General features: G+C 42.9%; 7 protein-coding genes across 7 annotated transcripts; 3 read left to right on the top strand and 4 right to left on the bottom strand.

Annotated features, from left to right (window-relative positions):
• Positions 1 to 1,182: 1,182 nt before the first annotated feature.
• PHALS_05878 (CRN-like protein) lies at positions 1,183 to 3,571 on the bottom strand (the record flags this gene model as incomplete). The annotated part of the gene is made up of 4 exons (XM_024723191.1): positions 1,183 to 1,886; positions 2,287 to 2,664; positions 2,735 to 2,771; positions 2,843 to 3,571. 4 exons carry the CDS (start codon positions 3,569 to 3,571, stop codon positions 1,183 to 1,185), a joined length of 1,848 nt encoding a protein of 615 aa, XP_024574193.1.
• A 162-nt stretch (positions 3,572 to 3,733) lies between these two features.
• PHALS_05877 (Uncharacterized conserved protein) lies at positions 3,734 to 4,872 on the bottom strand (the record flags this gene model as incomplete). Its single annotated transcript, XM_024723190.1, has 2 exons — positions 3,734 to 4,369; positions 4,429 to 4,872. The coding sequence occupies 2 exons, from the start codon at positions 4,870 to 4,872 to the stop codon at positions 3,734 to 3,736; spliced, it is 1,080 nt and encodes a 359-aa protein (XP_024574192.1).
• A 187-nt stretch (positions 4,873 to 5,059) lies between these two features.
• On the top strand, positions 5,060 to 6,259 carry PHALS_05876 (OTU (ovarian tumor)-like cysteine protease; the record flags this gene model as incomplete). The annotated part of the gene is made up of 7 exons (XM_024723189.1): positions 5,060 to 5,098; positions 5,163 to 5,246; positions 5,299 to 5,330; positions 5,409 to 5,463; positions 5,538 to 5,591; positions 5,645 to 5,932; positions 5,999 to 6,259. 7 exons carry the CDS (start codon positions 5,060 to 5,062, stop codon positions 6,257 to 6,259), a joined length of 813 nt encoding a protein of 270 aa, XP_024574191.1.
• Positions 6,260 to 6,613: 354 nt separating this feature from the next.
• Positions 6,614 to 7,720, top strand: PHALS_05875 (OTU (ovarian tumor)-like cysteine protease; the record flags this gene model as incomplete). The annotated part of the gene is made up of 1 exon (XM_024723188.1): positions 6,614 to 7,720. The coding sequence occupies one exon, from the start codon at positions 6,614 to 6,616 to the stop codon at positions 7,718 to 7,720; it is 1,107 nt and encodes a 368-aa protein (XP_024574190.1).
• A 252-nt stretch (positions 7,721 to 7,972) lies between these two features.
• PHALS_05874 (intraflagellar transport protein 46 homolog) lies at positions 7,973 to 9,427 on the top strand (the record flags this gene model as incomplete). Its single annotated transcript, XM_024723187.1, has 1 exon — positions 7,973 to 9,427. One exon carries the CDS (start codon positions 7,973 to 7,975, stop codon positions 9,425 to 9,427), a length of 1,455 nt encoding a protein of 484 aa, XP_024574189.1.
• A 78-nt stretch (positions 9,428 to 9,505) lies between these two features.
• PHALS_05873 (Complex 1 LYR protein) lies at positions 9,506 to 9,910 on the bottom strand (the record flags this gene model as incomplete). Its single annotated transcript, XM_024723186.1, has 3 exons — positions 9,506 to 9,571; positions 9,627 to 9,692; positions 9,752 to 9,910. The coding sequence occupies 3 exons, from the start codon at positions 9,908 to 9,910 to the stop codon at positions 9,506 to 9,508; spliced, it is 291 nt and encodes a 96-aa protein (XP_024574188.1).
• A 578-nt stretch (positions 9,911 to 10,488) lies between these two features.
• PHALS_05872 (uncharacterized protein) lies at positions 10,489 to 10,827 on the bottom strand (the record flags this gene model as incomplete). The annotated part of the gene is made up of 1 exon (XM_024723185.1): positions 10,489 to 10,827. One exon carries the CDS (start codon positions 10,825 to 10,827, stop codon positions 10,489 to 10,491), a length of 339 nt encoding a protein of 112 aa, XP_024574187.1.
• Positions 10,828 to 15,163: the final 4,336 nt, after the last annotated feature.

Here is a 15,163-nt window from a genome sequence, read left to right as displayed (position 1 = left end):
CGTTGGAGTTCTCGTGCACAGAAAACACTTCTGTCGTTGCAAATATGCACTTAGTTGAGAAATGCTTCTCGCCAAGATCAAAGTAGCTTGGAAAGATTTTCCCACCCAAAATCGCCAAATACAACAGCACGTCTTTGTTGACTGGCGGAAAACAGCATTTGGGTTCCCATAGCCCGGCATTCGTCGTCAATTCCCCATTCCATGAAAATACATCCTTTACTTCGTCGTCAATAAGATTCGCAAAATGCGAATGCATTCCGATTGCTTCCACTTCCAGTCGAGTCTTCTTTATAGGTGGCTCTTCTTCGTTTTCTCCACAAACGACGGCGTTTGAATGCGATATCGCCATTAGCTGCGCATATTGTCCATTTTTCGAATGCAAAAACCTTTTTCCTTCGTGTGATTATAGACTGACATATGCACAGACATCGTCTAACAAACGGCAAAGCTCGACCTCGCTTGTTTCAACCACGTATTTCACTACTCGTTCCATGAAATACCTTGAGAATCGTCCACGAGAATGTGTCACAATGTCTTGAACAACAGGATATTTCGCCACAAGCGTCAGCCACGTTTGTTGGTCTTCCGAGTTATCAAGCACTATTTGATAGCTGGGAAATACGGGAACAAGCACCATCCATTTGTACCGCACCCCGTCGCTGCCCTTTACTTGGTCCAATAAGTTCGTGACCTTGGAGTCTGTTCCCATGACGATGACTACAAGACCGCATGCACGAAACACAATGCGCTGGAAGGCAGTCGTATTTATCCCTTTAGTTTCGGTGGGAATCATTTCATCCAGAACGAAGAACGGCAAGACGTTCTTCTCTGCCTTTATTTTGTTAATCAGAGCGAGAACAGTTTTCAGGTCGCATGGCTTCACGTCGAGTATCGTCGCATCCTCAAACCGAATCATTTGTCGAGCAATTTGGTGCTCCGCAGAGCTGCAATGCTTGAGTAATGCGCAAATGAAGCCATAGGTCCACAGCAGATCATTCCGATAGATGCTTGATTGGCAGTTCAACACACGCTCCGTACATTTTTTCTCTGGAGCGTCGCTTTCAAACACCATAACGAACGCGTTCGATATCGAGATGAAATTGCGATAGATAGTTTGAAAACACATTCTAATTGAAATGGCTGGCCAGTAATAATAAGGTCGTCGGCCACCCAATGCAAATGCTAGTTGCGATTTTCCCATGCCTGATGACCCTTCCACGCAGATGAACGGGAGTGGGCGCTCGTTCCCGTCATAGAACTCGTCGACTTTGTCCAAAATGTGCGCACAATAATCCTGGCATTTGTCCTGGATAATTCGTCCACGACGTTGATAGTCAGCTCTTGCCAATCTTCCTCTTCGCGTGTAAATTCATAAACTTTGACGAAGATTTTCGTCGGTTCAGCTGCTAAAATTATCATTGATGATGCGGCTCTTCGGTTTGCAGCCACTGTATCTACCTTTTTGGTCGGAACAACCACCAACACGTGAACAGGGGTACTCTTCGTCTCGACATCCCCCATCGTAACTTCAAACGTAACATCTTTCTCCGACAAGCCAACCAAATAAAGTGGGGCTGCCACAACTTTCAATCGCTTAAAATCACTCGTGCCATAAATTCCTTCGTCCACCTGCTTTTGGGTCAGCCACGCTTCGCCTTTCTTGGCGAGGAATAACTTTAATCTGCTCGCATCAATTGACTTCAATTTGTTCTTCGTCTTAATAGCTGCCTTCAAATGTCCCACCGACTTGCTAGCATCGATCGTTACGCAGAATACATTTCTTGCCTCTCCAACCAACGCACAAAACAGTTCCACCATATTTCCAATTGCTATTTGTTGCTGAAGGACGTTCTCTTTAATTATTGACTTGATTGATGGATGATTGACTGAGTGATGTATTGATCAGCAATAAATTTTGAATTATCTTCCATAATAATTGAAATCAAATGAGAATGGAGATTCCTCGAACTCAAAAGTTCCATCGTCTAGTACCACGATAAGCTATGATAAGTATTTGATGTGAATTCACGAAATGCATTATATAGGTTTTACTATATTAATGGTGGCATAATTCTACAATATAGCATGAACTCTGAATGTCAAGTATTCTTACGTGCAAGATGCGTAGCTAGCTCATTGAGGAAGTCTGGACTACATAATGATCAAAATGATTCTATATCCTAATCAATCACATGAGATGTTTTCTCGGAAAAAATATCATTCATTTCATATAATGCATTTCGATCTGTCAAGCTGTTGCCTCAATTTCTTCCTGGCTTAAAGTACCCTGACACTTGATGATGTGTTTAGCTGCAAATTTTGCTAGTCTCAGCACACCAATCTGTGCGTATGGTAGCACGTAGGATGGTACGACGCTAAATACATGTGGCATCTCTTTGTGGATATCGATTTCCCAGTTTGTCACTCCATCCAACACTGCCTTCTGTGCTAGTCGAATTGAATGCTGATAGATGTAGTCAAAGCTTGCAGCTTGAATTAAAACGGGTGGAAGTCCTCGCAAATCGCAATGCACAGACGAAGCGTCAGCCCAAGTTGTTGGGTCTGAAGCTGTCACGTGATAAGCCAAACGTCCAGCTGTAATTATTTCTGGAGATAAAAAGCAATGAGCTGACAAAGCCTCTTTGTCAATATCTGGATCAATTTCTGAAAGATCAACAGCAGGGCAGATAAGTAAGGCAGCCAGAGGCAAAAGCGCTCTATTCATCTCACGCACTCTTAGTAGAGTTGACATGACCAAACCACCACCTGCACTGTCACCGGCGAGAATCATTTGATGTGGAGAAAACCCTATCACATCAAGTAGGTGCATATAAGTAGTCACGATATCTTCAGCAGGTAGAGGGAAGTAATATTCCGGTGCCTTGCGATAATTACTTAGGAAAACATCAACTAGTACAGATTCGTCGATTAAAAGCTGTTGACGTACTTCCTTTTCAATAGCGACAGCGAGTGTATTACCAAAGGAAATATAAAGTCGTGGACTCAAGAGTGCGAAACCCCCACCATGGATATATAAAACCACAAATGTCTTGGTTTTACGTGATCGTGTTGTTGGAGAACGGAGCCAAATATGCTCCAAGTGATTAAAGTAAACCGATTCAATACGGCGATTGCTCTGTTGACAAGCAAACCAGCCCATTATAGTACCACACACGGCACTTTGTGAACGAATGACAGAAGCATATTTAACATCCGACATCATGCGTGTGCCTCTCGCGCCTCGTGTGCACTCTCGAATGACTGCACGCAGAATTTCAAAGCGAAGCGTCCAATTTTGAAATTTACATTTGCCTCCACGAGTCACGAAGTTGACAATGATTGAGCTGACAATTCCAATTAAATGCACTGTTAAATACACAGTCTCCCATGGTGTGACGCAGATTCCTCTGAAAATACCATGTAACATCGACATGATCATAGCTCCGAATGCACCAGTGAGAAGAAATTGTATGCTCAATTGCAAATATTGAGGATCTACAGACATAGCCATCATCTTAATCCATTGAATCATGCGATGTATCGACTCAATCAGCACAACCATAAGTTTCATTCGTCTTCTGAAGAAGTGTGACAGGTAGCCAAAGGTTGTAACAATCAATGACGTTTGGGTTGCTTAAGATGTGCTTTAAAAAGATTGAACTTTCATAAACATTCATGTTGGTAGATTATGTTTACGAAACGCGAGAAACTATATGTCTAGCTTGAACGGATGTTAGTTCATTCGTCTCTTTTTACGTCCATGCTTACTACGTGCATTTTGGATATTACCAGCAACACGATTGGTGTATTGCACCACAGCCTCATCTGCCATAATTTCATCCGTAAATGTTTTACGTCGCTGTTTCTTTGTTAAACGTGCCGAATGATATTCGTGAGCTCCTTCAATTACAGTGCCCATTTGAAAATGTTTTGGTAGACCACGCGAATGATCGGAGCTCTTGTAAAATTTCTTTGGGTCCAAGTAATTTCGCATGCGAAGTAATGCAAAGTCACGACGCGCGTCGTCTGTCATCTCCTCAGACTCAAAATTAAACCATCTGCGTCCTGCTGACTTTTTGTGCTGGGACTCAATACGTTGCCTCTGCGAGTGTGCAACAGCTTTTTGACCTGCAGCCAGTATCTTGGATTCTTCTACAGCGCGCGCATCAGCACGCAATGTAGCGACTTGCGAGCGTTTCAAACCCTCAAAATCGAAAAATGTTTGATATTGCGAAGCACCACTATCCAACTGGTTAGGCACTAGCTGCTGCTTTAGCACTTTTATCGTCGACTGCTTAGTAGTAAGAGCAGGAATGGATGTTCCCGAAGACTTGATCGAGAGGTTTAATCCAGATGCAGCAAGAGAAGCCTATGATACCCAATTGCGTTATGACAAGAACTTTCAAAATACCAAACAGAGTGACGTACGTAATAGTTGATGTCTTCGTCATCTTCTTCCTCATCTTGATCTTTCTCATTATTATCACCATCATCCAGTAGTAAAATCGTGTCATCTTGAACAGACAATTCTTTCGTTTCTACCGCTACTATTTTGCTCTCATCTACAGATTTATCCTTTTCTTCAAGAGCAGCAACCTTTTCAGATTCTGCATCTTTATTCTCCTGCTCTTGATTCGCACAATTCTCCTGGTCTTCAGTCTTCTCTTTATCATTATAAACTCTCTTTTCAGAGACAAGTGTACTATTCATCGTTATCTTGATATTCTCCTCTTCATTCTCTTCTTCATCCGTCATAACAATAGAAATCTCCTGCGCCAACTCCTGCACGTCCTGAAGCTTCTTTTTTGGGTTACGCGGTGATGGAGTGCGGCGAGATTTTCTAGTAGGACCACAGATAGATGGAGAACTCATTGGAGAAGGAGTAGGGGTCAAGCTTGCCCTAGCAGATCGAAGGCGCCGCGATGTCCGACGGGTCTCTACCATGTCGCAGTATTTTGGATGGCGAAGAAGATGTTGAAAATTTTACGGGTTTTGATTCGATAATACTCTTTTGTCATCAAAATTATGCTTAATAATTTAAGACCTCAAAGGTAGTTTAATGGGGCGCAATGATACAAAACAGACGAAGAAGGTTTCAGTACGTTACTGTAGCATATCTCTCAAAACTTGAATGTTATGATTGCCATCGTGTCTGCAACAAGAAACACAAGAAGGAGAAAATTTTGAATAATGATGCGATGAAGCTTATGCGAAGTCAACTTGCTAATGTTGGCTGCAAGTTGCTCGTAAGAAGTCTATCTTGTCTTTAATATTTGAGAAATTCTTATCATTTTAAAGTTAGTAGAGGCTGACGGCAACTGCCTTTTTCGGTATGTGACCTGAACCATATTTTCAATTTGTCTTTATCCTGGAATCACGACATGCAGGTGCTGATTTTATTGTTTTAGCGCACTAAGTGATCAGCTTTATGGCGACCAGCATCGACATGATGATGTTCGTAAGGTAAAGATTTTAACTTGAGAAATGGTTGTTCATAGTACGAGTAAACAATGTAGAATATTGTAAATTATATGGAGCACCATCGTAACGACTTTGAACCATTCATGGAAGATGATGAGAAGTTTGAGAAGGTTTGTGCTCAAAAAAGTCAAAAATGGGAATCATCTAAATAATTGTGGTGCAGTATTGCGAGCGAATCCGAGAAGATGGTACTTGGGGTGGGAATCAAGAGCTTTATGCTGCGGCTCGACTGTTTCAAGTGTACATTATTGTTCATCAAGACCAGCTAGAAGCACCAATTATGGTGATCGAGTGCGACCGCCTTAGACCTACGCGAATCATTCATGTAGCTTATCATAGTGAAGATCACTATGACAGTGTGCGATCATTAAAAGATTGTATGGATCCAGACACTTTACCGATTTCATTCGACCTCGAATGCGAAGGTTATCGAGTAAAAGATCTTGCAAAGGTTTGTTTGTTTCAAGCTTGATTATTGCTTCATTTTTAATCAAAAACTTGTATTGAAATCAAGAAGCGATGGCATACACACATGTCAACTTCAGAATCCAGTAACAGCGAGCAAGTGGAGCTCAGTGTTGTTCCAGAAGCGTCGATGAATTTAACAGATGGAAGGGTTGACGAATTGGCGAATCGTCTCAGTAAACAGCTACAGATAGCAGCTGGAACTGTTTCTGGTACATCTGGCAAGATTTTAAGCAAGAAGGAATTGCGTCAATTACGAAAAGCTCAAAAGATCGAAAAGTCTCAACGAGTTAACTTGTCCAAGTCAACATAAATTTCTGTCAGAGAGTAGTATCACACTGTGTTTAGAACCTTTCAAGAGTTGTACCTCGTGATACTTTTTCGATAACAAAAAGAAATACTTACCCTATACACATCCGTCTGGTCTTTTGTTGTGGTTTTCGTTAGGGAGTGTGAGCATTAGGGGCATGTTAAGCGTTTGGATCGTGGGACGAATCTCACCGGCTGGAATTCGTACCAAGATGTTCTGTCAGTGTTTGAATCATTTGTGAACTTTCGTATCAGCGAGCAACAAAAGTGTATCATGACAACATCATCAACAAGAGAAAGACTTAGCTCTCGATTCAGCCTTCGATCGTCTTCAAGAAAATCAATTAAACATTTCGGGATGCGTTCTTGGTTAACATTAAACTTAAGAAACTTAACATCAACGGGAAGCCAGCAGGAGTCTCAGTGTCCAGTGGCAATAACTCAAGAAAGAGACAATGGAAATTCTACGAATAGACAGCGACCAACAATGAAGTATCCGAATGTTTACCGAGTCGAGTACTCATCATTCTCTTGCAATGTGGAAGAACGAGACGCAGCATGGACCAGCAATGCTCAAATTAAAGTGCATTTTGAAGCGCTTAATTGGGCTGTAATTCCTATTTTTCGCGATGGCAATTGTTTGTTTCGTGCTATTAGTGATCAACTTTACAATAACGAGCTCTTTCATCAAGACATTCGAAGGAGGTCAATGGATGTTATAGATAGCAATCGAAAAGAATTTCAATCTTTTATTGAAAATGAGCAAATTGGTGCCTACTCTGCTCGTATGCGCCAAGACGGGAAGCCGGGTGGCCATGTGGAACTATACGCAATAGCACGGCTCTTCAATATTCACATTGTGGTGCATACAGGTCCTGCACGAAAGCTTCGAGTAACAAACAACAATTTAAAAGGAAGTGTGAATTCACCGTATCGAACACTACATCTCCTGTACAAGGATAGACACTACAACAGTCTCATCCAACGAAAACAATTGGTTCCTAGAATGACTAGCATTTCTGCCAACAAAGTTGTTGGAGTTCAAGAGAGTAAAATTGTACGCATACAAGACTTGACGAGACACTCGCAAAGATCTAATCCATTCGAACAATCAGTCCGGGAACAACAATCTGTTAACGAATTAATTGTTTTGTACGATGAAACCAATCTTGCAGAATGTGGTGTGCAGCTCCCAAAACAAGTTATGTTTGATAAAGGCAAGCGTCGTGGAGGTGGCACCACGCTATTTTCACTCGTTCATAACCCGTCGTCTCGAAAGTCGTCGACGTCGTCTACTGTTTCGACTGCACCGTCAGCCAGTGAAATGGAAGATCAAGCAAATGAGTCCGACTCAAATGTTTCGATATTGAGACGACACGAATCAATGGCACCGACACATTGTGCTGTCCCGGTAGAGTTTCCAAGGAAGACTATATTTTCCAAAGGTCGGGCCACAGCTGCTTGATTTTTTACTCTAGAACCTAGGGATAATTGTTACTGCTTTATGTCACGAGCACGCGTTGAAAGACTTTATCGAAGTAGCTTTAGTTTGAAATAACTGCATACTCGAGAAATGTAATGTAGTTTGTCGATGAAGATGATAGATAACTTGCTAATTCTTCATGTAAATGTACTGTAACTAACGGCTTTGAAGTTTTGTGAACGGACGCAAGAGGATCCTCATTATTTTTTATAAAAAAGGAATCGTCCTGTAGCCATGTCAGAACGCGAGTTCAAACACGAAGAAAGCGATGAGGACATTTCCGATAGTGAAGAAGATGAAGAGTCAAGCGAAGAAGATTTGTCGGAGTCGGATGATGAACGTATGACCAAAGCCACGGATGGTAAAGCGACGGGATCGGAACGCGCTCTCGTGAATCAACCATTCGACGAAGCAGTCGATTTAAGTGAGTCAGAAGCCAGCGTTGCGTCTGTAAACCCAAACTCGCCTAAGAAATTACCTGGAGGAGGTAGAGCTGTTAAAAATCAACCATTTGATGAAGCGCTTGAGCTATCGGAGAGCGTTCAAGAGGTGCAAAGTCCAATAAAGTCAAATGCACAGGCAAAGCCTATAAGTATGACTACAAAATCTGCAACAAAGGAGAATACTTCGTCCACTTCGATTACTGTGGGTAATGAGATGAAAAATAATCCATTTGATGAACATCTAGATCTAAGTGACTCAGGTGATAGCATTGATACAAATGGCCAACCAAGTCCAAAAGCTCGTCAAGACACAAAAGGATCTCATTCGACAAATGCTTCTCGTCAGTCACTTCACATTGAAAGCAAGAGGGAAACGCCAAAATCTACTGCAGCCTCTGAGGCGCGGAATGAATCAGTACGAAAACCTGTTGAAGAGTCAGCAAGTTCTTCAGAAGAATCGGGAAGTGACGAAGATGATGATGAAGAAGAGGAACATCATTCGGTTTCAAAAGCAACTTCAAGTGCTATTCCACACAAAACCAATAGCGATGCAAGTAGTGGAGGTGGAAACCTTGCGGCCATTATGGCGAATGCTAGTGGCTACAAGGAAAGTGACTTTGCACACTTAAAAGTCTCGCACGAGATTCGAGAACTCTTTCAGTACATTGGACGTTTTAAGGCTCAAGAGATCGATTTAGAGACTCGACTTAAGTGTTTCATACCTGAATACATTCCAGCAGTAGGAGATATGGATGCTTTTCTTAAAGTGCAACGTCCAGATGGTCAACCGGATTATTTGGGTCTTAAGATACTTGATGAACCAAGTTTAAATCAGTCTGATGCTACAGTTCTTGACTTGCAACTTCGGTCCACGTCTAAGAAGAGACATGGAGATATTGTCGTTCGAAGTATTGAAAACGCAGAGAAATCGCCACGAGAAATCGACCGGTGGATCAAATCCATTGCCGACTTGCATCGTACAAAACCTCCACCACAAGTTCATTACACGAAGACAATGCCTGATATCGAAAGTCTTATGCAAGTCTGGCCAGCTGAGTTTGAAGATCTTTTAAGCAAAACAGCGCTACCAAGTGCAGACTTGGACCTAAGTGTTGAGCAATATGCGCGAGTTATTTGCGCTCTACTGGACATTCCGATACACAAGAACGTGTACGAGTCACTACATGTGCTCTTCACACTGTACCTTGAATTCAGTAGTAACCAGCACTTCATACCTTTAATGTAAATTTTCACGCTCAGCAAAATTTTACCTTACAGCATTTAAAATTATCAATCTCATGAAAAAATGTCTTTATGGTCGTGCTCATTCCTTCTTGTTAATGTTCTGATTGAATGGTTTATCATTGAATTCCTGCTGTTTCTTCATCATCTGTGGTGAACTAACGTTAGATATCAAAAGTGTATCTAGTAACCACAAATTTTACCTTTTCCTGCACTTCTTGCAAGCACTTCCAACCAAAAAGAATGCGCTTGGAGATGGTCTCACCATCCTTATGTACCAAATTTATAATTAACAGACAATTAATATCAAAAACAACGTCTGCTTTACCTTTTCGTGGCGATTCTGCTCGATCTCCATACGCGCGTTCTTCTGCAACACATCGGACCAAATTTGTCCCTGCTCATTTCGGTGCGGAAACATGCGTGTGGTTCGAATAATGTTTCGATATAGTCGCAACACTTCTTTCCTCTTGTTTAATAGCACCATGTAGCGTCGTTACTGTAGCCGATCACAGCATACTGAATATTTCTCCGCTTAATTAAAATTGTGCGACAATATTTTCATTGAGCAATTTCAAATTTTAAAAAGGAAAATTCAGAAACTACATATGTTGAGTGAGGAAACGCATTATGGATGCGCCCAATGCTCTTTTCACGCATTATCTGCGCCGAATTCAGGCATTTGATACAACGGAGTTGTCATGCACCTTGCACAAAGAAAGCTTTGACTCAAGGATTCTACCTTAACAGCTAGCAAGAGCTCATACGCGCCACCCGTTCGCAGGCTGAGAGCATCTTATGTAATAAAGCAATTGCTTGCTTTCACTACTGACATTATTTAAAATAGGCCTGCTCAAAATTATACTTAGTACGAGAACTTCTGATGTAGATAAGGCTCGTAGGACAAGCTCTTTCCGTGCTTGGATAACTGTATTGCGTGCTCGTTGAGCATTTATTTTGACTCAATGACAAAAACTTACTAAAATATATATACACCCAGTAATTGATATCTAATTTGCTCCTGTGGTTCACACTCTGGTGGGGGAGATAATGGTGACGTACCTATTATGGTATTATAATGTACGTACTAATGGAAGTACGGCTGCTGATGATGGGGTTCGTTAATTGATAGGTCCATAGGTCCGTGACACACGTGAGCATGCCGTGCAGTATATATAGCTTTGTCATCGAACTCCTCAACGACTCTCCGAGAAAAGCACGAATTCCGCGGGGGGCGTCGATAAGGAATTCCCAATTCAGACCTGATGCCATTTCCCTCAACGACAGACATCTGGCAGTGCGCTCAAAGGCGCCTTCTACGCTTTGCCTCACCTCTTCACATAGTATGCAGCAACACCGCCCCGCGGGGCTCACCTCACGACGACATCCGGCTGGACCTAGCATCGGAAACCAACCTTGGCCGTCTGTAAGTGCAATTGTGGCAATGAATTTGCAGAGATATCCGATTGAATATTGCTCGCTGCGTCGTGGAGTATCTTTTCACGTGTTAGTATCTGCGGGTCTGTCGCTCAGAGAGAGAGCAGAACGAGCGCCCGAACGTCGCTTCGCGACTGCGCGCCTGCACTCCCCCACAGTTGGCGATATGTCTTGTTTTTTTACCCAGTGAGCTATTTATTTAATACCCTAGGATACAGTTCTCGCAAAGTAGTCGGATTCATTCAGCCGCTTCTGCTCCAGACACAAGAGGTACACCCGAGAAGCTCCTGCACCTAGAGAGTTCCAGACCTCTAGTGAAGCATACGTCTGAACAATTCTTGATTTTGCGAACTACAATGCACGACATAAACCTCGAGGTAGGAATTCAGTCCCTCAGGTTCTTGCTGTTTTTCCTGCTCATATTTATGGGAGCTATGACTGCTTATTGACCAAGTGCCTTACTCACCGCAAGTTGTTGGTATCCCTCTCACAAGGGTAAAAGCATTGCGGCGAGTGATCTTGTGCCAGCACGTTGACTCTCTTTGAGAGTTACGGCGATTGCTCGAGGTTGAGATAAGTCGGACCTTTGGCTCGCTCCCTGAGCTTCGTTTTTGAATTGCCCGGCTTGACGTATCGCCGTCGATTCACAGCTGTAGACATCCTTTTGGCTCTACAGAGGGTTGCTCATCTGCAGTTACAGGGATGGTGTAGATGCAACTTCATCCGCAACAGAGCTATTCACGTTTGACTGGCTCATACGAGTGGGATTTTCTTATGGCTCCTGTAAGCCAACATAGAACACTTATCGCGTTTGCGTTTGCTCCGAGGTATTCAAAGTATAATTCAATCCGTTTTTTTGCTTCGACCATAAATTGCTCGATGCAGCACGGCCGAGACTAGGTATCATAGAACGCAGCTAATGTATGTGTACGGATTTTTGCCTTTATTAAGAACGTTCTTATCACAGCATAATCGTGTGTGTTTTGCCTCCATTAAAAATGTTTCTTTCCCAGCATAATCGTGCGTGATTTCTTTCTCCAAATCGGCGTGTTTATTTGTTTTTCAAGGGCCTCTGCCGTAGCGTCACGCACCCTAAGCATGACGCTCAGCTGATGTCGAATTCGATTGTCAGCATCCACTTCACAAAGCCAGACGGCGGTCTCAATTAAATACAATTCAGCAACTGCCGCGCAAAGTCATCCGGTAGATCACCTCTTAGAGCAGTAAGCTGACCATTTGTCAGCTGTAGGCGTATCCAATCAGGTGTCCGGCACGCTTTGCAAAGTCGCCAAAATTTCGATACGAAGCGCGGGTCTCTACCTAATGTTATGGCTGTCGACAAGTTATGTTGTCAAATACTAAAGCGTAGAACAGCTTGGCTGTAATATTATATCGCCGAGAGTAGCAAAGTGGGTCATCGTGCTCTGGCAGTCCACAAAGATTAAAATGTTGTTATCATCGAAAGCGTCATTTAAAGGTGGATGGTAAAGTCTGCAATCATGCACTGACAACACTCTGCCTGAACCAGCAGACTGGCAAAGCCGTCGATGCTTGCAGCGAGAATGGTCCCTGCTAACGCGTTTTCGCATGTGCGCACATATGTGCTAACCCACTTATACATGTAGGGCCAGCCACCAATACAAAACGCTCATTAACCAGTACGTCTCTCTTCTAAGGTGGTCCATGCTTCGTGCATATTCTCTACATAAGAACCTCGTCATGAGGCACCATTACACGTTGTGTATCAAGTGTTTGTGCTGCGTACAATAAGCCTCAAAAACGATATGCGGTGCAGGCGGGCAGCCGCGCGCTTCATATAAGTTCATAAATATCTTGATCTTCAAAGGTTTCAGCAGCACAGTACATGTTGCGTCTGACCCGTACTCAGGATGTATCGCCTTCTGCCATATCAATTGGCCACGTCACAATTTGATATGGTAATGCTCATAGTCGGGGCATCCGCCACCAAAATTAGGCGAGTCAGTCTTTACCTACCTCGAAAATAATTCCGCAACTCATGTTGCCATATTTTGTGAGCGAAGTCACCGCTGTACGCATTGACGCACGATCTGTCTAGCCTAAAAACGATTCAGAGCCAAGAAAAGGCATTCTGAACCTGACAAAGCATTTTTTATTGCCAGTGTCGCCTCATAATGCGGGCTAGTTCTTCTCTGCTAGCTAAAACAAGCAAGATTTTTAGCGCGATCATACGTCCCCACCCGTTAATATCTGCTTGAAGCAAAACTCGGCGTGATGATTAAGGCTATATCGTCGCAAACAACAAGGAACGTCCGATCTGGACTCGGTAGGGCCTGAATAAGATAGCACACGAATTTATTTCTTACATCTTTAAAGATCGCATCTTTCACCGCACGACATCACTTTCTTAAGATTATTGGTAGCGGGCCGTGCCATGTCGACATAGTTATGCATGTATAAAAATCATTTATGGTGCACTCGCCAGTTTGCCTGTTAACATACACGTAATTTACGAGGGCAAGCCACTTCCTCAAGTTCCTTTGGTACAATGACACTAGTCACTCTACAACTGCTTTTACCATTGTTTGTTGTCTAACAGGTCCTGCTTTCTGGTAAATGAAGCTAGAAAAAGAATTTCGTCGGCACTAGAAACATGCTTGTCTAGTTTGGCAAACACCTTATTTAAGGCATGCACTCGAGTAGCGATCGCAAGTGTTCAATGTATTTTTTCACATCCGACTTTTCCGTGTTCTGCGTGAATACGGACAGATTTATCATTGAAATAGGTACGATGTAGACTAATCAGCTTTACCACCAGTAAATTTGATGACATTGGTACATCAGGCACCCCAGTCGCATAGCTTCCAAGTATTCGAGCGGGATGCTGTAAAATGACCGCAATTACAGGTGTATCACAATCTCTTGATGATAACTATCAACTACGTCGAGAGCACTAAAATGCAGTCGATGATGCTCGTATACAGCACATCTTTGAATCAGCGTTCGTAAAACTGTGGCTGCATGTAACGCATTTTAGACATGATATTCTGCCAATTACCGTTATCCTGTTTGGCACAGGAAGACGGCGCCGAATATAGCACTTTTCCCCGTCAAGATGCGTTTTTATTTTTATGCAAGGAAGAACGTGCGTATGGTATCGCACTGTTCCCTTGGTAATGGCAATTGCTGTGTGATGTGAAAATGTTTCCGGATACCAGGTCACTCTCGTGACGCACTCCCCAATCCGGGGACAACACGCTTGGTGGGATCATGACTCCCGCGATATTTCAAATTCCGAAATTCGTAGAATTCTTGAGGAGATTTGTCCCACAATTTTTCCTTAGTTATTCAATGACAGACTTACCCCTTCAACATGTCCCTTATTAATCGTTCCTCCAGTTCAATAAAAGCAAAGATTACCCCGATCATTCTATAGTCGAATGAAAAATCTTTCTCGACACAAAGCCGCGGAGCGCACTGCTCTGCACGATGAGCGCAAAACACGATTGTGATGACTCAACCATATTGCTACATCGAGTCATGGATTAGTCATTCTTGAAAATTTTATGGAGTAGCTTTTCTTATTGCAGTTTATAGTCGCCCATTTCTGTCACCTCCGGCACTAAGTACCACGACACGCGGTCACTCTTATTTGTCTGCACCGAATCTATCAGAAGAGGCCTGATTATATAGTCTCTCCTAAATTGCATCGACTCTGGCGCAGCAGTTACAGCTATTTTTATCTGGATGACTGGAAAAGCACTCTGGTGACGACGGCATTCAGTCGCTCAATTTCGTCTCAGCAGATACACTCTGGAGTTCATGTTGCTTTTCTCTGTCTCATTGTAAGTCCGAGGCTCGGTATCACTTCTACTTATGGCCCCGAGGCAGGCATTCGGCGATACCATCGCAACATGATTCGGACATTCCCGTATCTTGCGACGAAGCCATCATATCTTCGTGTTTGCACCAAAATCACTTCTGCTTTCTGGTAGAAGTGGGCTCATAACCCGCAAAAGCTCTACCAGGACAGAAGTGCTTGATATGTAACTTCTCTGGATCCCATTTGATCCGTGGTTCGTGGCATTTCAGCTACGTTAAACCTAGGGTAAGATCATATCTCAAGTCAAATTCAGGACAAGTCAACTTTGCACGCTGTCGAAATCCTCTAACCTCGCAGGAATATTCATGTGGTACGTGCTCATTTCGACAGAGGTTGGTTCATTTCTCTTAAGGTTTACACCTGTCTCCCCGTCACAACACAAACAGAGACAATATATCTGTATTCGATACCCTCAATATTTGCGAGCTGTCCACTAGCTTT

Source organism: Plasmopara halstedii (assembly GCF_900000015.1).
Source record: "Plasmopara halstedii genome assembly, contig: Scaffold_292, whole genome shotgun sequence".
Lineage (NCBI taxonomy): Eukaryota > Oomycota > Peronosporomycetes > Peronosporales > Peronosporaceae > Plasmopara > Plasmopara halstedii.
The sequence above is the reverse complement of the archived record's forward strand: the minus strand, read 5'-3'. Positions and strand labels throughout refer to the sequence as shown.